At 35.3% G+C, this 24,023-nt stretch overlaps 1 protein-coding gene and 1 pseudogene across 1 annotated transcript in view; both read left to right on the top strand.

Annotated features, from left to right (window-relative positions):
- Positions 1-713: 713 nt before the first annotated feature.
- Positions 714-2,929, top strand: LOC148623333 (uncharacterized; annotated as a pseudogene).
- Positions 2,930-23,629: 20,700 nt separating this feature from the next.
- LOC148623331 (signal recognition particle subunit SRP54) overlaps positions 23,630-24,023 on the top strand; it is a 30,226-nt gene continuing 29,832 nt past the window's right edge. The window contains exon 1 of the mRNA XM_088565114.1: positions 23,630-23,993. Coding sequence (XP_088421240.1) covers positions 23,916-23,993 — 78 coding nt within the window. The 5' untranslated portion in view covers positions 23,630-23,915. The remainder of the gene's footprint in view (positions 23,994-24,023) is intronic.

Genomic DNA, 24,023 nt, shown 5'->3' with positions numbered 1-24,023 from the left:
TAAATAACTAAACCTGTCTACAATTTCTAATTCCTGGTTATCAAAATACCATTTCTCGTTTTCATAAATAACGCCACAATCTTGGTTTTTTGCTATATTTACACTTAATGACCATTTGGAGGTGTACAAATGTAATGTATCAAGTAGCTTTTGAAGACCCGATATGGTGTCTGAAAAAATTACCGTATAGCATCAATTGTTCCAAGACCTGGACGAAAGCCGAACTGGGCGTCCGTTATTATATCAAACGTTTCTGACCACTCTATCAACCGCTGATTCAGAACAGATGTAAACAGTTTCCCGAAATTGCTGACTAAACTAATCCCACGATGATATTTGGATCGCTTATGTCCCCCTTCTTAAAGACTGGTATGAGGATAGCTTTTGCCCAGTCGTTTGGGAAAAGTCCTAAACGTAGAATTCCGTTAAAAACGGTGATTAATAATGGCATAAAAACTTCCTTGTATTCAATGAAGTACTCGTTGGTGAAACCTTTTAACGCCCCCGAAGAAACATTAATTAAAACAAATTTGATAATTTTCGTCAGCGTTGATTTGATATACTATACTTATAATCTTCAAATATGGTAAATGATATATGTTCTAAAGCATTATACTGTGGTAAGGTGGTATTTTTGGTATGTATGTATATTTACAGTATTACTTGTGCATTTCAATTGTGTTGATTATTTTTATATTTCAGTACAGATTAAATTTGAATTTTATATTTTTGATACAATATACCTACATGTAGTATTAGTGTTTTCCAAATGCATTGATATTATTTTTTGTTTGAGATGGGTCAGTACACGAGTAAGCTTTGCTACCCATATCCAAGTTTAGGTTCGTTTCCAGTGGGAGAGTTATTGTACATTTCATTCATTCGATGTGATTGATAATATTGTCATGTAATAATTGTCTCACTTGTATTTTTCAGTTTATTGTGAAGTAATTAAGTAGTTAAATTATAGTAAGTAAATAATTAAGTAGCAGTCTTTATAAAAATCAGACAGGAGGTGATTCATGCATGTTAAAAACCTACCAAATTCAGTTTTATGTCTTGTTCAGAAACCATTATAGATCACATAACTAGTCTTAGTTTTTCATTTGGAGGTTGCGCTTTTGAGATAAAATTTATATAGATTGCACGTGCAATTAGCACTTTGCAAGAGTTATCGTTCTGGATTTAGTTTGATTTGGTTGATTTTAGTGGGATATTAAAGTGTATTTTTCTCAAAAGTACAGATCTAAATATAGAAAGTACTATTTCCACATTAAAATATAGCATATGCAGATCAAAAAAGCATCGTCTGATCCATAGGTTTTTCTACACCATGAATCACCTTACCATTGGCAGTGTCTGAATTTTATATGGACAGTACTTAAGTATTTGGGTAGGTTAGCAGGTATTGGTGAGTATTAGTTGTGTTCAGCAGAGACATATACATTGCCGCCATGGCTGACACTGATGCCGAGGAACCAAAAGTATTCTTTGAAGACTTTGCCTTACTTCAGCTTCTGAAGAAAGAGATGAGAGATTTACTTAAAGGTGACACATCAGAAGCTTTAAAGGACTGAATGCAGAGTTATTTAGCAACAAGCGGAGAAGTAAAACCAAAGACTGAAGTTGAGTCTGACACCAAACCAGAAGAACGAAAGCAGAAGACCCATGCTAAGTTTAGAGAACCACCCAGAATTTCTCATTTCCCTGGTAGTAACAACAAAGGAGAGACGAGTTATGAGTTATGGCGATACGAGGTTACTGGACTTATGGCAGATAAGTTGTACGACAATGAAAACATAAACTACGCCGCCAGGGGATCACTGAAAGGAGACGCAGGAGTCATAGCGATGCACCTTGGTCCAAATGCTTCCGTTCCAGATATTATCCACAAGTAAGACAGCATTTATGGAGATGTTGAAAAGAAAGAAGATTTGCTAGCACAGTTCTACCGTGCCAGACAAGCCGAGGATGAGTCAGTTACTAGGTGGAGTTGCAGACTCGAACCCATCATGAATCTAGCAGTTGAGAAGGGAATAGTTAATCAGAAAGACAGAAACACCATGTTACACTATATGTTATGGACTGGTTTGAAGACAGAGCTGAAGGACATCTCAGGACACAAGTTCGATTCCATAAAAGACTGTTGCTTTGCGACACATAGAGAAAGATCATGATGACAGAAAGAGCAACACCAAGCCACACACTGCGAAAGTTGGCAGATCATCTGAGCCCATTCAACAAACCCAGATGGATGAATTTAGGGGACTCATTCACCAACTCGCTACTAGAATGGACAGATGGGAAACTCAGTTCAGGAGAAATGGGTAGAGGTTATAGACCGAACAGGAGGAGACAACAAGATGAGCATCAGAGACAAAGATACCAGGATCAGCCACAACAAGATCAAGCATCACAATATCAGACCAAGAGCAGACAAAGAACCCAAGAAACCAAGTGCTTTAGATGTTGAAAATATGGTCATATTAAGAAGGGTTGCACTGCTATTCCAGACAAGGATCAACAATCTTTAAACGAGAAGAAGCATATGGAGCAGGACCATCGATAGGCTTATGTGCAGAAAGCAGAGTACAAGGTCCTCCATCAATTCCACCAGGTTTGTTTGGACATCCAACAGAGACTGAGGTTGTACTCAATGGTTTGAATGTAAAGAGTCTACTAGACACGGGTTCAACAGTTTCAGCTTTAATCCGTACTTACTATAGTAACAATTTAGCAGTCATACCATTGCAAAAACTTACAACTCTACTGGACATTGAATGTACAGATGGACAGCAACTTCCGTATGAGGGTTATATTGAAGCTGGGTTACAGTTGCCACATCAGAAGGAGATCCCTCCATGTATTCTTTTAATTGTTCCCGATAGCAACTACAATAATCATATTCCAATGTTAATCGGAACCAACATCCTTCACCACATTACAGTGCTGCGGACGGCTAAGGGTTTTTCGAACTTTAATTGACCTAGAGGGTATACGGCTATATCATACGTCAATGGAAAGACAAATCATTGTAGTTTTTGAATATCATTCTTTTCTGACTGAAAAGTGGTAATGTTTTCTACGATTTCTATTTACTAGATAACAGAAAAAAATATGTCAAACTTTTATCTACATGCTTAAAAAGTACTTAAAATATTGATCCTGTAAAAAAAAAAGTTACTTTGGATGATATTCATGCTTTTCTGTTGTAAAAACAGTTCGGAAACAGAACAGGTTGTTCGGGAATTGATTTCGTATTTTACAATTTTAGTATAATTAGTAGTTAAAATATGAGAAAATCTGCAACACATTTTGTAACGCTTATGTTGCAGATCGAATCAAAAACGTTTTTTTTTTTTTTTTTTTTTTTTTTTTTTTTTTTTTTTATTTGTTATCCAGTAAAGTATATTTAGATATACAAGTAAAGTATATTTAGATATACATTGAAATATTCTGCGGTGTCTTATTACCTCTTAATCATTGAAAATGCTCTCAAATGCAACCAATTTTAGGGGCATTTTTGTCCTGTGATTTAATAGTCAACTTTTGTCGGAAAAAGTTCTTTTTTACAGTTTTGAAATTCTATACATGTGATTTTTACATGATACTTTTTTCCTATACCTACAATGAACGACTTCACTTCAATCACTTATCAAAGAGTATTGGGGTCGATTGATCCCTTTGACCCTTCCTCTAAGTAATGCAAAATAGCAGCAAACTTTAGCTCTTTTCAGTTAGAACAGAATATTAAAAAACTACATTGATTTATCTTTCCATTGACATGTGATATAGTTGTATACCCTGTAAAACACTTTTTGATACATATCCGCAGCACTATTATGAGAACATTTCAACAATATCATGGAGAAAAGTACTACAGAGATCCGATCTTACATCACCGTGGTATTTGACTTTTCGAGCTATTACACTCAGAGAGAAAGAACTTGCACGACACCATAATACCTTAGCTGTCATCAAGAATGCTGTAAATCGACCAGTTACTATTGGAACTAAGACAACCATAAAGATTCCAGAATATGTAGATAGAGGTATACCATACAGTACCACTCCATCCATGTTGGTCTCATCAAAACACCAGCCCAATTACAGAGATCTAGATGTTGAACCAAGTTTGATCGAATACAGATATAAAGACACAGGAACAGTAAATGTGCAGATTGCAAATATGACAAGAACCATACTATAAATCCGAAAGCAGTCTTGTGCGAGATCCAACCAGTCACAATCAAATATCAACATCAGGAATCCACACCAGTCATACCATCGACTGCATCGGTTTTGGACAAGATAGAGATCAACAAGAGCGACATAACACCAGAGCAACTTGAGAGTGGCATGGAGCTGACTGAATTATATGAGAGTATTTTGCCAAAAACGACATCGACATTGGTATCACCGAAGTGAAGCATAGGATAGACTTATTGGATGACAAGCCCTTCAAGCAACGTTTTCGGCGAATTCCGGTGTTAGTCAGGAAGAAGAATGGCAAACTACGACTTTGTGGACTACAGATTGCTAAACAAGAATACCAAGAAGGATAGTTATGCTCTACCAAGAATTGAAGAACTGCTGGAACCTCTGGCAGGAAGTACCTTTTTTTCTCAACCATAGACATGAAGAGCGGATATCATCAGGTTGAGATCTTAGAAGACCATAAAGAGAGAACTGCATTCACAGTTGGTCCGTTGGGTTTCTATGAATTCAACAGAATGCTATTTGATTTGACAAATTCCCCAGCTACTTACCATCATATGATGGAGAACTGCCTGGCTGATTCACATCTCAAGATTTGCTGTATCTTCATAGACGATGTCATCGTATTTGGCAGAACATATGAGGAACATATGGACAATCTTCACAAGGTTTTCGCAAGGATCAAACAGCATGGAATGAAGTTAGCACCTGACAAGTGTTCTTTCTTTAAGAGGAAAGTTAAGTATGTGGGTCATGTGTATGTTTTGTCTGAAAGTGGGTGGAGATTGATCCTGACAAAACAGACAAAGCAGTGAACTGGCCAAAGCCAACCAGCCCTGAAGATATTCGCCGATTTCTAGGATTTATGGACTACTACGGGCGGTTCATCCGTAACTTCAGCAAAATCTGTAAGCAATTAATCGACCTGATGCCAGGACCTGTATCCAATAGATCGAAGAAACATCAGCAGAAACCATGGCAATGGGGTACTTGAAGGATCTCCTTGTGTCTGCACCCATTCTTGGATATGCCAGCAGTGACTTACCCTATGAATTACATACAGATGCCCCAGGAGTCGGTTTGGGAGCTGTATTGTACCAGGAACAGGAGGGGTAAAGAGAGTTATCAGTTATGCCAGTAGGAGTCTATCAAAGTCTGAGAAGCGACACCCACCACACAAGTTGGAATTCCTGGCCTTGAAGTGGGCGGTGTGTGATAAGTTTAAGGAATACTTGTATAGGAGCGACTTCAGAGTACTCACTGAGCCAAACTAGATGCAACAGAACACAGATGGCTTGCTACACTCGCTGCTTTAAACTTTGACAATGTGTACCGTCCTGGTAGGAAGAAAGGAGACGGAGATGGACTTAGCCGTTTGCCACAGTCAGAGGACACCGACTTAGCTAGTATTGAGACTGAGACCATCTCCATGGAGTCGGCGCAAGCTGTCTGTAACTCAATTCTACCGAAGTCACTTGTTGAGAGCCTTACTGTCAACCCTGATGTCGTTCAGAATGACAATGATAATGAATATCCAGATAACATCATCGACTGGAGGAAGGCACAAGCCATGGATCCAGTTATACAGCCATTCGTACAACATGTCAGAGATGGGAGGAAACCTACAACAGCTGAAGTTGGACCAACTCCATTATTGAAGCAATTCCATCATCTGATTCTGAAAGATGGTGTATTGTACCGACAGGTAATTATCAACGATGACTGCAAGACACAGCTGGTTTTGCCTTCCGCACATGTAGACACTGTTCTTCAGTCACTTCATAATGACATGGCCATCCAGGTAAAGATAAGACCCTACTTTACTCAAAGACAGATTTTACTGGCCAGGGATGGATAGTGCAGTTGATAACTGGATACGTCAGTGTGGACGACGTATCAAGCGGAAAAAACCAGGAGACAGTCAGGGAGCACCTTTAGTTAGCGTCGAATCCAGTTTTTCCAACCAAGAATGAAACAGCAAGAACTACTCCAAAGGCACTCTTCGACCAATTCATCGTCCATTACGGCATTCCGATGAAACTTCATTCTGATCAAGGACGAAACTTCGAGAGCTTAGTTATTCAAGAACCATCTGTTTTACTTGGAAATAAAGAAGTCGAGAACAACACCATACCATCCTATGGGTAATGGAATGCCTGAGAGATTCAACAGGACCTTGATGAACATGTTGGGTACCCTTGAGCCACATCAGAAGTCCAACTGGAGGGAATACATTGCAGGCCTATAATTGTACTCGTCATGTGTCCACAGGAGCTGCACCATATTTTGTTATGTTTGGACGATATCCTCGCCTTCCGCTGGATCTTGCTTTTGGCCTACACAAGGACAAGAAGATGCCGATGACAAAGTTTGTGCAGGATCTACGTGACAGATTAGCCCATGCTTATCAGCTATAGCAGCGGAGTCATCCAGGAAGTCACAGGCAATCCATAAAGAAGGATATGATGTCTGCATTAGAGGTGCCGCCATCCAGACGGGTGATAGAGTTCTGGTGAAGATACTTCATTTCGGGGGACGACACAAGTTGGCAGACAAGTGGGAAGACACACCTTATGTTGTTTGTAGGCCAGCCAAATCCAGAGGTGCCAGTCTTTGCTGTCACCCCAGAGGATGGAAAGGGAAATATCAAGAAGCTTCACCGAAACTTGTTACTTCCTGTGGGTTACATTAGAGACCAGGGTAGGCTTGCAGAAAAACCAAAGCTAGTGCCACGCCCAAGAACTAGACTAAAAACAGCAAAGTCGACAGAAGACGAATCAGTTGATGAAACTGAATCAACAGTAATTGAGGAGTCCGATGTTGGGTCCGTGTGGACAGTAGACAGCGAGTCAACTCTTGCTGAGACATGCTGTTAACATGGATGTACCAATTGACAATGGCAGCTCGATTGGGGACGCCCAATCTGAGGAGTCACAGAGAAGTGCTTTCAATGCTGAGGATATCACTGATGGTCACTCCGTCCATAGTGATATGTCTGAGGAGTCAGAACAGGCATCACCCATGCATGTCAGACGGTCTGGTAGGATGCGAAGATAACCAGCTTGGCTTCGATCTGGACAGTTTGAAACCAGCATGGCAGCTGTACCGTCCAGTTTACCTTAGTGGCGACAGAAAGCTGAATAGCTGGCAACTTTAGCACAGACACCTCTGTTTAGAGAGACTGGCTTAACCAGAGAATCAGCTCTTTCTGTACTAGACATCATCCATCCACACTAGCTGTAATGACGGGACGTTATTTTTGCAGTTGGGGGGAATGTGTGGTATGGTGGTATTTTTGGTATGTATGTATATTTATAGTTTTACTTGTGCATTTTCGTTGTGTTAATTATTTTTATATTTCAGTACAGATTATATTTGTATTGTAGTGTCTTATTTTTTTTTTTGTTTATTCAAGCTATATTTGTACTGGGAGTAGATTCATGTAGTTCAGGTACTTCAGATTCGCTCATGTGTGAAATTTGTGTTTTAGGTATTGAATTTTACTGGTTTGAGTTCAGATTGAAATTATTCGGCGGGAATCTTGTCAGAGGGAATTTAATAGTCGAGCTTATCAGATGTGCTAATGTTACAGGGAGTATTGTAGAATTTTGTGTACTGATTCAATATTTATTCTCAGGTTAGTTTTCCATTCTCTTTACTAATTATTCTAATTTTCTAGCTCTAAAATTCACGATTTAGTGTAAGTATAGGTATGAATGGCTTTGAGCAGATGTGCGGTCGAAGTGAGTAACTGACGAGCGATAGTTGGTAAAAAGATTTAACGCAATTTATTTTAAAGAAAACCAGTTGCGGTTTAAAAGTTAAAATGTCTAAAACCTGATTCACTAAAATATGTGCGAACGTACATTTTCGTTGGTAAAGTGCCAAATATCTAAACTGTATTCATTTATAACTATGATGTAAATTTTGTTTTCCGCAGCACTATTTCTGAAAAAAAGGTATTATGATTTGTATATTGTACTGCAGGTACGACTGTTTGATACCTGTTTATTCGAGACGTACGAAAAGCCTTTGTACAAACTTACAAAGTATACTTTAATTGCTAAGTTATTTTAAGAGAATGATTGTGTTTTATATTTTCTATATTTTGAACTGCGTAGTTATACAAGCAATTCGTATTATGTGAATTCTGGAACAGCGCATAATTGATTTAGTAGTTAATCTGTATTTTTGTCTTAAGTTAGCAAAACATTCTATATTCATTTTGCAGTGTAGACACATGCACTACTTACAAGACGCAGTTAGTTATTTCCTTTTAAAATATAGTGCCCGGTTGTTCTAAGAGAACTCTGCTATGTGCTTTAATGTGTGAATACTTTTAGGTGTTATTATTTATAATGTTGTACACTTTCCATATATGTAGCTTATTGTCATTATTATATTACAGGGTGTTTTTCTTTCCTGTATGTCCAAAGTTGACGGAAAGTGCTCGAACTAATAAATGTAGTTATACATATAGTAAGCAGTTAATTTTCTTTGGCCTAGTGCCCCAACCCTACTACAATACTAATTGTCAATGTCTGATATATCTATTGACCAAAATCTCCGGCATTCATAAGGAATTATTGGTTGCCATGATCCGAAATGTCTTTGGGTCGAATTGTCCGACACTGGTAAATATTATGGTTCTTAAAATTTGCGAAACGTCTTATAAGATTTCTTTTTGCTTAATTCCGTTTCGATTTGTATCGTTTAATTATGTTTTTGATTACGATTTGGTTCATTATATCGAAATTATATCGAAAATACTAATATAGTATTCACAATAACAATAGACAATATAATTATGTATGGTTTCAAAATAATGCAGCTTTTCTTTTTATAAAAATACAAAGTCGTTTGTAAACCTCACCGTTACAAATTGATAGCAAACCTTCCATTTTAACTAACTTGGATATTTGATATAGTAATCTGGTAAAAATCTATTTCTCAAACTGACAATTACTTCACTTTTATATGGCAAGCCAAAGTGGACAAAAATGCCTATTTATAAATATTTATAATTAAATTATAAATATTTAAAAATGAATTATAAATATTACAAATGAATTATAAATATTAATAACTGTCTTATATTTATAAATATTTATAATTCATTTATACATATGTATAATTCATTTATACATATTTATAATTCATTTGTTAATATTCATAAATCACTTATAAATATTTATAGTTGGATTATAAATATTTATAAATCCAAGACACTTATAAATATTTATAATTCATCTATAAAAATATTTATAAATAGGCATTTTTTCCACTTTGGATTGAGTTATAAATATTTATAATTGATTTATATGCATTTTTATCCACTTTGGCTTGCTATACACTTTGGCATATAAATAACAGATGAAATTCATCACCAATACTATTTTCACATAGAGTACAAAACCTTTCATGTTTAGGAATATTTTCTACCTTTCTGTTTCTACAGGAATTCTCAAATTAGAAACTCTAAATTTTGTTAACCATACTTATTTTTTTTCATTCATCCGAATTAAATATTTCTCTAAACCAAATTCATTTTTAAAAGATATGTGACAGGACGGCCTACCTGTGTTGTAGTAGGTAGTGATATTTAAATAGCCAGTTAATTGACTTAACTAAAGGATTAATTCTTTAGCCGAATCGGTTTGTTGCTGGTTTGTCACCGAGCGGTATAGGATTCGATCCTCGGTGGCGGAGTATAATTTTGGGAGTCAAATCCTGCTCTCCCGTTATGTACAGATATATAACACTGTCCTCTAGAAGATGTTGAAATTTCATTATTCCATCTTGCAAAAAAAAATGATCTGATAAAATCTGCTTAAGATACATCTTCTTTTGATAAAAATCTGATTGATTCACTCAAATATACCCAAGGCCATTCTTGTAAAATAAAAATTTTATACAATTAATCCATTTGAAAGAATACTGATCATTAAGATTTAACATACGTTTATAAAGAATACTGCTTAATTTAGATTCATTTGACATAAGTTTGCTCCAATAAGATGCCATTCTCATTTTTACACGATTTTCTAGTGGAAATCTTCCCAATTACCCATAGACACAAAAATTTGGAGTAGTATTTCATACTTTCAATATTCGCTTACAATATTTTAAACGCAACCATATAGTAAAATTGGTTCAATAATTGAATCAAACATTTTTAATTGTAAGACTATTTGAATATTTTCATTTCGAATACATTTATAAATTAAGTGTAAAGCTTTTTGTGACTGATTTATCATTTTCTTTCCAGTTAAAATTAAATAACCATTATACTTGAATATAACACCTAAATATGAAAAAGTATCAACACGTTCTAAATTTTCGCCATATAAAGTAAATAAAAAATCATCCTTGCACTTTCTTTTACTGAAAACAATAACCTTTGTTTTAGAAGTGTTTATCACAGTATGACTGAAAAATATTTAAACATCGTTGCATACCTTCCTCTGATTCTGATAAAATAGCTGTATCGTCGGCAAAATCACAAATAACTCAAAATAAATATGGAGTTCTTCACTAAATCTAGTCTTGATAGTATCTAACCCTTGACCTTCTAAACTTTTTAAAATAATCCTCTAAATCATTCAAAAATATACAAAAGAGACAAGGAGATAAATTTTCACCTTGTCTGACCCCTGTTAAACCTGGAAAGAAATCCGATTCACAACCATTACATCTAACACGTGATTTGATTCCTTGGTACATATAAATCACTTTGAAACACTTCCCATTTTTATCATAATTTTGCAGCTTTTCCCAAAGACAAGACCTGGAAACAGAATCAAACGCCTTTTTAAAATCAATAAAAGTACAAAAAAAAGTTTCTTTCCAAATGCAAAATATAATTCAACCAGAGCATGCAATACAAATATGTTGTCAACTGTAGAGTAACCTTTTCTGAAGCCTGCTTGTTTTTCTGAAAGCAGATTAATTTCACTTGCAAGTGAACTAAGTCACATGTTAATAATGGATGTGAAAATTTTTTCAAGACAGCTGATCAAGGTGATAGGTCTATAATTAGTTGGGTCTGTCTTAGAACCCTTATTTTTATACACTGGTATAATGATACCAGTTGTCCAAGACTCTGGTATGACACCTGAATCTAAAATTATATTAAATAGCTTACAATAAATAGATATCAAATTCTCATCAGAGTATTTTAAAAACTCGTTTATAATATTGTCTGTACCTGCATACTTTCCGTTTTTTAAGATTCTTGATGGCATCAACAACTTCTTGCTCTGTTAAAACACTGTTTAAGATTTCTTCATTCACAGTACCATCACAAATCTGGTTGATGTTAATGTCAGCTGAATCATTATCATCATCTCTGGAATTTAGGATCTTGAAATAATCGTAATACTGCAGACTATTATGACCAACCCTATCTTGGAAGAGCTTTGATTCGATTTAAATTTGTACTTAATTATCGAAACTAGGGAATATTTTCCGAGACTGGTTTGGCTCTCAATATACAAGTATACGCAAATGAAGCTGTCATGCTGTTTTTCAGCTCCGGAAAATGAAGGTACAAATCGGATATTGATGCTTTTTCTTGCCATAACTATACAGAACGAAGTTGATAATACAACCAAGAGGACAAATTTATAGAAAACTTAAGGTGTGAAAATAAAATCATTTTACTAAATAAGTAGTATAAAATGAGAGTGCCCCCACCATTTTGTTAGGGGTTTGAGGGGATTGAGGGGCTCCTTAATGTAATTAGCACATTATGATGTCATTACATAGGTGTTAACTCAATTACCTTTGTCAGTGAGGGACAACTCATTAACAACAGATTGACAAAAATTGGGAGTCGTAATTAAATCACAATTAAGCAGTTAACTCAGTTATCGTTGTCAATGAGCGGCACCTCTATATCGATCCGCGTCCTCCTTTTAAGGGATATATATTAATGATGCAGGTACATTCTTTCACCTTCCACGGCTCAATCTAATTCAACATCTCTTGCAAATCAGCAGTAGTCATATCCTGAAATAAAATACCGGGAAGAGTTGTCATCTGTAGAGCCGCTTCTCCTTGGTTTGTTCATACAAAAACAACGAATATCAAATAAACAAAAGAAAACATAACGTGTTTTTTTTAAATAAAATTGGTAAAAAAAATTAAAACACGACCCAGCTGAATACATGTAACCAAATGGAACACGACCACCTGCTCGTTAGTTCACACCTGAGAATGAGTTACTCAGGTCATTCAAATTATATGATTACACCAAATTACCAATGGAAATTACCGAAAAGTCCCCATTTTTTTTAGGGGGTCCGTTATGCCATGACGTATTCACACCAGTAAATTGTATCAAGTTGTGAATGCTAATGGGAAAAAAGTTCACAAAATTCGACGATGGTTAAATGCACAAGACAATTATTCTTTGCAAAAAAACACCTGGACACCGATTTAATTCAAGTAATATTTCCAATTCAAATTCGGGGTATTTGTATGTGCTGACGTTTTCAGTCGACACCTTTGGATGGAAGCTGCAAAATCAAAATCGGCAGTAGCAAACACCACTCGAAAAAAGTTCGCACGGATAAAGACCGGTGTTTCCTGTCGAAATTGTTACAGCGATTGTTTCAGGAATACAATGTACGCCACTTTGTCTCGCAGAACGAGAAGAAAGCAAATTACGCTGAACGCGTAATTCAGACCATTCGAAATAAACTTTTCCGATACTTCACCAGGAAAAGATCGCATCGATATCTGGATATCTTATAAAAAATAGTTCAAAGTTACAACATCACACCTCACAGATCTCTAAGTAATTTAGCACCTAACGACGTGAATGAACACAACGAGGCTGGCGTGTGGGCTCAGCAGTACTTGAACGGTCCCTGTCAAGAAAGAGAAAAACCGAGTCGTACAGAATCCCTAGTCAAGTTAGAGGTGCGGGAGAAGAAAGCAAAAAGACGGAAGCGACAATACAAGTTTAAAATTGGTTCACTGGTTCTAATTTCACACACCAAACATATTTTCGATCGTAGTTACAGTCAAAAGTGTACAGTGGAATTTTTTTAAAGTGGCACACCGGTTTAAGCGTCAGAACATCAACCTGTACACGTTAACTGATTTTTATAGAGATGAATCTATTAAGGATACATTTTAGGAGAGCGAATTGCAGCGAGTAGACAAAGATGAAAACAGTCTATGAATTGTGGGAAAATAATTAAAAAGCGAAAGCGTGGAGGAAAAACTGAGTATTTATAAATTTCAAGGGTGGCCATCCAAATATAACGCCTACGTTTCGGCAGACGACATTGAAACGTTGTGGTGAGAATGAGAATGATCGCGAGGCTTGCCGAGCTATTAAACTTTAAAATTTATTTCACGAGATGTGAGAAATTCATAATCAACAAGCTTTGAGTGTAGATTCTGTTTTTCTCATGCTCTAAAAACGTCAAAAATACCCAAAAATGAAAAGCGCGCGAAACGTTATGATTCCGATTCGTAGGAAACATGTTGACGTCACCCAACGCAAACATTCCAAAGAAAAGAAACCAGACGATTTCAAAGTATTTTTCACTTCAAATCTTCCCGAGTCCAATCACCCAGCCAAGGATATTAAAATTTATATATGAAATGAATGACGAACTACCAAAACTTTCCTTTATGAATCCTCCCCTTTTTGGCTCTCAATGTCACGTTTTGTCGTCACAAAGGCCTTGCTACTGTGACGCCATGGAAACAACAAGTGGCACAGAACTTGTTAACCCTTTTAGCGCCAAAGCGACATTTTTGTCGTTTACCGCTAGAGCGCCAAAAGCGACATTTTCGTCGTTTTTACGACTTTTTACTAAAACAATAAATAAAGTTGAAACTATCATATTTTAACCCTTACTATGCCAAAGAGCCTATAAATAGGCTTTTCATACTCTCGTATTTTGCCAAGAGCCTATATATTGCCTTGGAAACTGTTATCTACACATTCAGCAAGTCGATTGTTCTGCAATAATGTCAGTGACGTCACAGTTCTGAACGTGATTATTCGTGAGATGCTTCACGGGGTAGACTGTACATATTAAAAAAACGCCCAAAAAAAATTCCTTGCAAATTTTGTTCTTGTTTCTGCTCGTCGTCATCTATTGATCAAATATTCACATTTTATTAACTTCTCTTGGTTTTTACCTCCAGTGCAATCTACTTAAATCAACATGTATTCTTAAGTATTTCGTACAGGGAAAAAATAGAAAAACGTGTAAAAGAAATAACAAAAAAAAGCAAAACAGAAAAATAATGATAAACTTTAAACTATATAAACATATAATTTCAACGATACATTATGTGCATGTATTTATTACTAATAAAATCGCAAATATTGCGCAATGATTTCTCTCAAAGTTGACATCGATTGCACGGAAGAATTTGTCAGCTGAACATATCATTATGAAAACTAATCTTCTAACATGTACTAGCGCCAAGTACTCACTAATTAGGGAAAAGAGAAGGTTATATATTTCCTAAAGGTTTTACAAAAGTTTGTAGGATTCCTTTCAATGTCCCGAATTATAAGCTGCTAATATAACTGCTGGCATAAACAAACCATTTAACCAAACACAACATTGCAAGCTACATCATATGGAAAGAAAAAGAAACTGCTCCTATGTTTCTAGCTTTGGAACGCAGGTGTCATTTCATACATAGTCCCATTAGTTTGGATACATGAAAGCAATGAGTAAACTCTCTCATATAGGATTTGTAATAAAGTAATTAGTTTTTTTTTTTACTTCTATTTGTTTTTTAAACTGTACTTATTGAAGGAGAATGGATATGAAATTCAACTTACTTCTTAGATGTTTTAATAGCTTATTATATCCTTTTCAAATCAATATCAGTGTAAATATAGCGGCTTGTGAAATATTTTTGTGTGCTAACTATAGGTTTAAGTATTAAAAAGGTCTAATGCGGTAAATAAGATTTACTTAGAAAATCGACAAGTTGAAAACACTTCTTGTGAAATGTCTAATTATATTCTTTTTACAATATTTTTTTACTTTTTTTCTTTTCAATTTTTGGTACATTTTTATGTATGTAAGTACGTCATTACGTATATGTGCTAAAACTTGACAGTAATATATACATATATTTAAAAACATCCAGATGATATTTTTCGTCTATTTCTTTCTGCGTTCGATCACCCCGCCGTTGTTGCCCTTTCTTGTGACGTTAGGTTATTGTCTACGTCATAAGCAGGACAGTTAAATTTGAATCTTCAAATTCTTCCTTGGCAAAATAAAGGAAAAGCCCTGGCACTCAAAGGTTTAAGCTAAAACATTTTGTATAAAGTTAGGAAAATAACGGATATGTGTGTTCGAAAATGTATGACGACGTCGCATTGTGACGTTGTTGCGTACATGACGTCATAATATAGACGGATCCGCAAAATATTGCCGACGATGGCATATCTGATTATGGATCGGTTATAGATTCTAATGTAGCGTTTTCCGATACAGATTCTGATCAGGATATTGACGGTGGAGCCCGTATAAACCGAGGACCATGCTTTAACGTAGTCGATCCAGCAAGTTTTTCACTATTAGATCCAACTTTTATTGAGGTAACTGGTTCTGTCAACTTTGGAACCAACATATCTATATATTGGATTACTATTTGAAGTTTTTAGAGGTTGTAGATAATAGTATTGTTGACATTTTAATTACATAAACAAACAGATATGCAGAACAAAGTATAGCTGCTAAGACAAGGCCACCGAGAATATTACCAAAATATGTTAGATGTAGGTATTGGACACCGGTAAACCGTCAGGAAATGCTCGCATTTATAGGTTTGGTGCTCACTATGGGAGTTGTAAAAAAGCCAACATATGAATCATATTGGGAGAATAATGCACGGAGTCAGTCCATGGACACACACCAAGTTTTTCTCAAGTGACGTCACTGAACCGTTTCCAAGTTATCCGTCTTTATTTGCAATGTATTCTATTGATATTGCAAGATACATATTATTTCCTACTTTTTATAGTTGAAAAAAAAAAACAACTCTTTTTAATTCATTTTTCAGAGACTTATTTAAAAAAATTATCTCGTCATCTAATTAAGTTTCTAATTTTGCATATCGAAATCGTCGAAATAAAATATCAACTTACATGCAAGTTATTACAATAAATTACACTGACGTTAAGAATATGGACAGACTACGATTAGTAAATCTTTTGAAATTTCTGACATATATTGACAATGAAATAAATTTAAATGTCATTGTGGATTTATTTTACACGCTGTGTCCGTTAACTTAAACATTGTATTATTTTTCACGACAGATTGCATCAAAATGTGTGTGTGTTGATGAACGGATGGTAAGATTTAAGGGGAGGCATCAACTGGTGCAATACCTATCTAACAAGAAAACTCATAAATGAGGTGTAAAGTCATGGGTGACGGCAGTTTCTACTACGGGCTACACATACCATATAAATGTTTACAAAAGAGTAACCAAGGGAACCAATGTTATAGCGGTAATCAAAACAATGTAATCCAGGGACAAAGACCAGACATGGAAAACAGACATACACAACAAAGAACATAAAGTAACTAAAATCATACATACAAAGTAACAAAAGTATATGAGCAACTCGGACTCCACTAAAAACTGGGAGCATGGACCAGGTGCACCGGTAGGGTAAGCGTCCTCTGCTTTTCTAGAAACACCCGCCGAGTTGCTCATATAAAGTCAAGTCCGGGGTAGACAAACGAGGAAAACTATGATCCGTTGAATAAATCAGTTTTCATGGTGCTGATGGATACACCATAACGATCCACTAGTTCATGATGACCATAAAACTTCTGTAGCAACATAACCCTGTTTCAGAAGCCTATTTGTTAGAGTTCTAGCGCGATACAAAAAGTCTGCGTAGTTTCGGCAAGCTCTGGCATAACGTATAAGTTGTGATATGAACACTCCATACGCACGAGCCGAAGGGATGTTGCCACAAAGGAAGGAGGAATGAACATAGAAGTCCAAACGGACAGGTACTGTCTTCTATACATAAATCAAACTAGGATTTGAGGATTCACTTTTAATTTAAAGTAAATAAAGTATAATGGGATAGTTGTCTCTATACTATTGCTATGTTGAAATATTGAATTGAAACCACCGCCATAAAAATCGGATTTTATTTATAAATAAAAAGCTTTTGGAAAATTTAATATTTTTTATTTTAAAAATCTTAGCAATTTTAATGATGGCAAGAATTATCCATTTACATCAAGGATTCAAAACACTTTTGGTCGTATTCTCATACCAGAATTAAAAGATGATAAAATTTATCCAATATCAACAAAAATGGGGCATGTCCGTTGTTTGGATTTTTTTTCTTCTGTCTTAGTGCATTTAGTGACTACTTGCATGTGAATTAATTCCAGGGATACCAGGTTGTCATGGACTTAATGACCCCACATTTACATAAAGAGCACCATGTAAAAGTAGATAGTTTCTTCACTTGTTCATGACCCGAAGGACAATGATACTTTTGCACAGGCACTGTTATATAAAAAGTAGGAAGGGAATGCCCCAAAGTTTCAAGAATGCCCGGTTACAAAATGGAGAAATGATTGTGAAGTCGCAAGGACCAGTAATGGCAATTTTTCTGGTCCGATCGTCGACTTGTCACAGTTCTTACATCAGCGGGTAGTGCTAGGTAATATTCTATATACAATGATTGGTAACTTTATGTAAATATTTCATTATTTCTATTTAATAGTTATTGTCATTTACAAATAAACACATATTTTTGAACAACTGTAAGGTACTGAGAGGTGGGACTGAATAATTAAATAAGAAATTTCAAATACTGTGTGTTGATGTTACTATTTTTGATTCCTAACTCTGATAATTGTATGAGGAATTAAATTATTCTACATGTCATCAAATGCTTTGGGTTAAAGATTTTGCATCATGTATGTTTTACCAGATTTCTATACCTGTATGGTCATATTGTACGATAAATTCAGTTGGTTTTATAGTATTATTGCGCAAGGTTTCCCATGTTGGCTTATTTACTGATCCGAGGCTAGCCATATTGCACTGAGGCGTAGCCGAAGTCCAGTATTTCTAGCCAAGGACCAATAACTAAGCTAATATGGAAAATCTTACGCAATTATACCTTTATTGACTAACTAGTCTAGTATGCTAGTCCAATATGGATTTTAACCTGTCCATTATGATGTATTGGACGGCTATATCCCTTATTGGCGCACTTTTCTATTTTGTACTGTATTGGCAGTTTTGATCATATTTAGGCCAATATTCGAACGTTAGTCAATAAACATACGTATTTGCATTTCAGTATGGTTGACACTACAAACAGCCGAGGGACAGATATATCCATACCAGCAGCAATTCAAAGATACAATTATAGGATGCGTAGAGTCGATATAGGGGATCAGATGATTCAGCAGTTTGAACCTCAGTTCAAGAGTTTAAAGATGTGGAGAAAGATGTTATTCAATTTCTTTGTTACAGCTGCAGGTACATTCATTTATACTTCATTCCAAATCCGATTTATTAAATGTCTTATGTATATATAATTCCCTATGGCTGTCTGTCTGTTTTCATTTGTAATTTTTTTTTCTCAACGGTGCGTAAATCAAATTCACGAATACTCGGAAAAGTTCTAATATTATAATGCCGAGTTAGTTGCTACTAACAGTATAGACATGCGTTTAGTTTTACGGAAAATAATGCATGTAGTCTCCATATATTTATGTAATTTTTCTTTGAAATCGTCGGGCGAAAAATTTTGGAAAAAAATAATGCCGAATATGTTAATAACCGTTTTGGATGTTTCTTAGCGCCTCCCATATTATCTTTGCAACAGTAGTCAATTTGTATCTTACTGGTGAGCATTACAGTGTATAGATGTACTATTGGATTACCCTGAATCAAACTGGTAAATTCCATTATAAAGATATTCCTTAATTATGTCACTTCTGTATTTTATACTTTATTGTGTTCTTGTTTTTATAATTTTAGTCAATGCCTACATCTGCTACCGAGATTCGTTCAGCCCAAGCTAGACCACTTAAGGTTTCATCAACAGCTTCGTAACGAAATTATTGCCGATCACAGAGAAGGGTCTAAAAATCAGCAACTGAGAACTGTACGTTTAGAACACAAGAACATGAGTCGCATTTCGGAGGGACATTTCCCAGAAAAAAATACCCGATGGAAAACGTAAGAAATGCGTAGTATGCTCCTCCGGATATGAGGGTGTCAGGAAATCCCGTATCCAGTGGTGGTGTCCTGAGTGTAAAGTCGGTCTTGGTGTTGATAGGTGTTCCAGGAGATACCATACCCGTGTGAATTACGAGGAATAACAGTTACATGGTATATACTAGTGTAGGAATGTAAAACTATTTGAAGGGAATGTATTTCTTATAATTGAAATAAAATTAGATTTTTATTTGCATTTTATTTCCTCAAAATAAAAATAAGTTTAACCGAAACAATATTTGGGAGAAAGAAAGACATTAAATACTATTATTGTACCATAATGAAATTTACCCCCTAAAATAAATAAAATAAAAGAAAAGAGAATGACACAAATAATCAAAAGAAAACAAAATTAAAAATCGATTTTTTAGCTACTTAAAAATGTTTTTACTGATTCAATTGCTCATAATATCCTACATACACGAACAGAAACAGTTCAATAGAACAATGGTAAGTGTTTAAACAAGCGGCTATGGTGTATCACCTGAATAATCAGTCGTTTTATGTTCATGTCACTTTAAGATTGCCCTTATCATATTCCATCAAGACACAAATGTACAAACATGCGAATGATTTGTATTCGGAAATATCAGGTGATAATAAATGGCTTTACATGCAATGCAGATTTTTCTGTGTATGTGTTCATAGAATATAGTTCCAAGAATTTATATTTACGTTTCATCTTGGTCTTTGTATTTTGTTTGATAAAGGTATGTTACATGAATCGCCACTGAAAGGCGTTCCAAGGAGCTCGATTAATTAAATTACAAATATTGTGACGTCGTTGAACGTCATATATATGGCAACGTGACGTCGGAGCAAAAACAAATGTCCGGTCCACAAAGGGTTAATAAAACTGCTTTGAAAAAAAACTGTTATTTTTTTAATTGATCGAAAATTAGTGCACAATATTGAAAGAATTAATTAATGAGTATTTTAATTAAAAAAAAAGAAACACAGAAACAGAAACAAACATAAAACAAAACAAAGAAGGTTGAAATCAAACCAAACAAATGCAAAAAACAAAACGAGAAACCAAACAAAAAGACAAAAACTAAAAGAGGATTCATTTTTATTCGAGAGAAAACTTTCATAGTACCAGTCGCACACATACAAATAAAACTATCACCAATACACAAAAAAAAAAAAACAAACTTTATTGTGCTATTTTAATTTGACGATTTTCCGTTATTTCAAAATATCTTGAGTTTTCTGCTAAGATGAGTAACGACACTGTTTCCGGTAGGGGTGTTCGAACTGATATTCCACTTTCTCCACTATTCCACTAATCTCGCTTTCCCGTTTCACCAAGGATAGATATTTGCTTCCGTGAAAGTGTGCTTCGAAACGTAACAAAAAGCATCCTTAATTAAAGTCCATCCGTCCAATTTCGTTTCCACTGTCATTTCCCCATTTCCCAGTGTGTTCAACCATTTTTTCGTAAGCTGCAATATTTGACGTCCCTCGGTCTTCGTTAAAGTCAAGCTTCAATGGAATACCATCTACTGGTGTTCCGTCGCAAAAAAAAAGAGTGATCTGTTATTAGTCGTAATGGTGAAAGTTCCAGGGATTCAGTTGGTAATCACCATTAACCCTTTGAGTGCCAAGGCCTTTCCTTTATTTTGCCAAGGAAGAATTTGAAGATTCACTGTCCTGCTTATGACGTCGACAGTAATCTAACGTCACAAGAAAGGGCACAACGGCGGGGTGATCGAATGCAGAAAGAAATAGATTTAGTTTGTTTGTTGGGGTTTAACGTCAGAGCAGCAATATTTCAGCTATGTTCAGACGATGAACATGAAATGGATGGTAAAATGAACATGAAATGATGAAATGAAAAAAGGGACGGGACACAAGGACAATGGGGGCGAGAAATTTCAATTGCCACTGGAAATAGGGAGAGGTGGGTAGGGTCGGGCAATTTAGCCTCCTGTGGCGGACCCCTATGGTTCCTACTCCGGGAGAATACCACAGTAGTGTTTTACACGTGCGAGGAACGTGGCATCTTTCCCAACACGGTGTACCACTATGGTTTGCGGTCAGCCCGACAACCCCAGCATGTGACACGCCAGGGGTACTCCATTCCACCACCTGGGGCACACAACCCAGTTGCTCTGTGGGCAGAGCGCCCTAGCCCCTGGTTAAGGTTCTGAGCACTATTTAGTCGCCTTTTACGACAAGCTTAGCGCTGCTGCAGGCCTATTCTTTTGACACCCGGACCTGCACGGGTCAGAAAGAAATAGACATAAACCATTCATCATTTGGATGTTTTCGAATATATTTTATACTGTCAAGTTGTCAACTTAGTACATATAAGTTCCTTATTTTACTATCTTTTATCTTACTACTTTGGCTTATAAATACATTTTTTATTTGTTTCTTTGGCTAAACTTTTGGCTGTTGTTAAGTCCACATGTAAATTTTGGATTTACATTTACACTTGTTAAATTCTAAAAGTTGACCAATCTAATCAATGATAATCAATCCAGTTTCCTAACTTATTTAAAAAAATGGTCAATCCATTCACCAGAAGCATGAGCTGGAACGGTCTCGTGTGGCGTAAGTGAAACTGCGTACTAACGTCGTGTGCTAGCACGGTAAAATCCGGGAACTACGCCCGGCTAAACAAGACCGTCTAAATTTACATACACTTTTTGGCTCGGTATAAACATATCGGCATTCCAAAAAAAAAAAAAAAAAAAAAAAAAAAAAACATACACCTTTGGTAACTAAAACTCTAACATTATCAATTACTAAATATGCACTGCACCTTTGGATATTCACCAAACCACACCTACTTGACTCTAAAACGCATATACTATTTGGCAAACTAAATCATACAGGTCTTCCGCCTTCTGGGTCCGACTGGTTGTCCTTGACTCTTCTCCATCCAACATGGCATTTTCCTCCTTTACATGGTCCATTTTCAAATTTCATTTTTACTATTTACTATTTAATTTCTAACATTTGAGCAATTCATAATTTACTATTATATTACCTTTTTTTTAAAAAATACAATTTCAATAAAAAGCAAAATTATTTAAAGCCCACCAAATTGGGTCGTCCGTGCGAGACCCGACAGGATAGTCAAGGACGTTAAAAAACCCCTTAGTTAGTCAGGGGTTTGAGTGAGCGGGGGGGGGACTAAAAATCTTGACTTGGGAGGATGAACAATACAAAGGATTGACAAAGCTATTGGGACATTTAAACTGACCAGTTGCTATAGGAGAGTTCGCCAATCTCATTAGTGATGTCATATTCACTAATTTGCATACCATTAAGTGTCAAATTGGTTGGCAAGTAAACAACTAAATAAAAAATTGAGAATTTCATGATTAGAATCCCAATTTTCAAAACTTTATTATTTTTTTTATCCAATTTTGGTTCTTTAAAATGTTTCATTTAGATAAAATAATTCATATTTTGAATATGAATTTATAACTCTTTTACTTGAAAAATAAATGTGTAGTGATATTTATATGTAAATCTCTATTTTCGTATAAAATTTCAATTAAAATCTTATGCACATATAGTCTAATTACGGAATATTTATTTAAAAATTTTATTAGCAAATTTGGGAACCAAAAGAATTTTTCAATTATCTTTAAAAATGAAAAAAAAGTTATGGTGATTTAAAGTTGATGCCCCATATCACTCAATGGATTTTTTGTCAACCAAAACCAAATCACAGGTAAGTGATGACATCACGAAGAACTCTCCAATTATATGTCTCTGATATTAGATAGAAGTTAAATAAGTCCCTGCTGCGAATTATCACATCGAAACAGGCCGTTATTTATAAGCCTAAACCAATACCACGGAACGAACGACTATGTTTTGTTCGTAATACTCTAGACGATGAAACCCATTCCAAATATGTTGCAAGAATACAAAAAAAAAAAACTTTAATTCAACCAAGGATTTATATTTAACTCCTTGATTCAACTGGAGTTGAAACATCATTAAAAATGCCTACTTAACTTTAATTATTGATGTAACAAGTATATATTCAAATTGTTCCATTGACTCGTGATGCTTTTTGCACCTTTGGCTAGTTTTAAACATATGTACAATATAATGGCACGAAAATATTTTGTTTCGTTTCATTATATTTCGCGTTTCGTTTCAGGTTTTAATATAACCCATGTAGAAGGGGAAGTAAATCTACATAAACGTGTCATTTTCTTCAAGCAAACGAGAAATGTGACATAAGTTTTGCTGCTTTGTTATGTACAAAGGGAACATTTGTTAACCAGGAATCAGTAAAACAGATGGAAGTTTGAATATCCAGTCTACTTCTCTTCGCGTTTATCACATTATATATAACATTGGGGAAATCCCGAGTATTTCTTACCCAGAACTTTCCATATTGACAGTAATATTTAATATTGCATCAGAGGAAATAAATATATTTATTAAAATCAGCAACAATGGTGCTTGCCGATTTGGGAAGAAAAATTACTTCTGCACTCAAGTCACTTAGTAATGCAACAATCATCAATGAAGAGGTAATTAGGATATAAAACATAAATATATAA

The sequence above is a fragment of the Perna viridis genome, chromosome 2, assembly GCF_037379345.1.
Source record: "Perna viridis isolate PV_CMFRI_1.1 ecotype Kerala chromosome 2, ASM3737934v1, whole genome shotgun sequence".
Taxonomy (NCBI): domain Eukaryota; kingdom Metazoa; phylum Mollusca; class Bivalvia; order Mytilida; family Mytilidae; genus Perna; species Perna viridis.
Note: the sequence above shows the minus strand (reverse complement) of the source record. Positions and strands in the feature narration are given on the sequence as shown.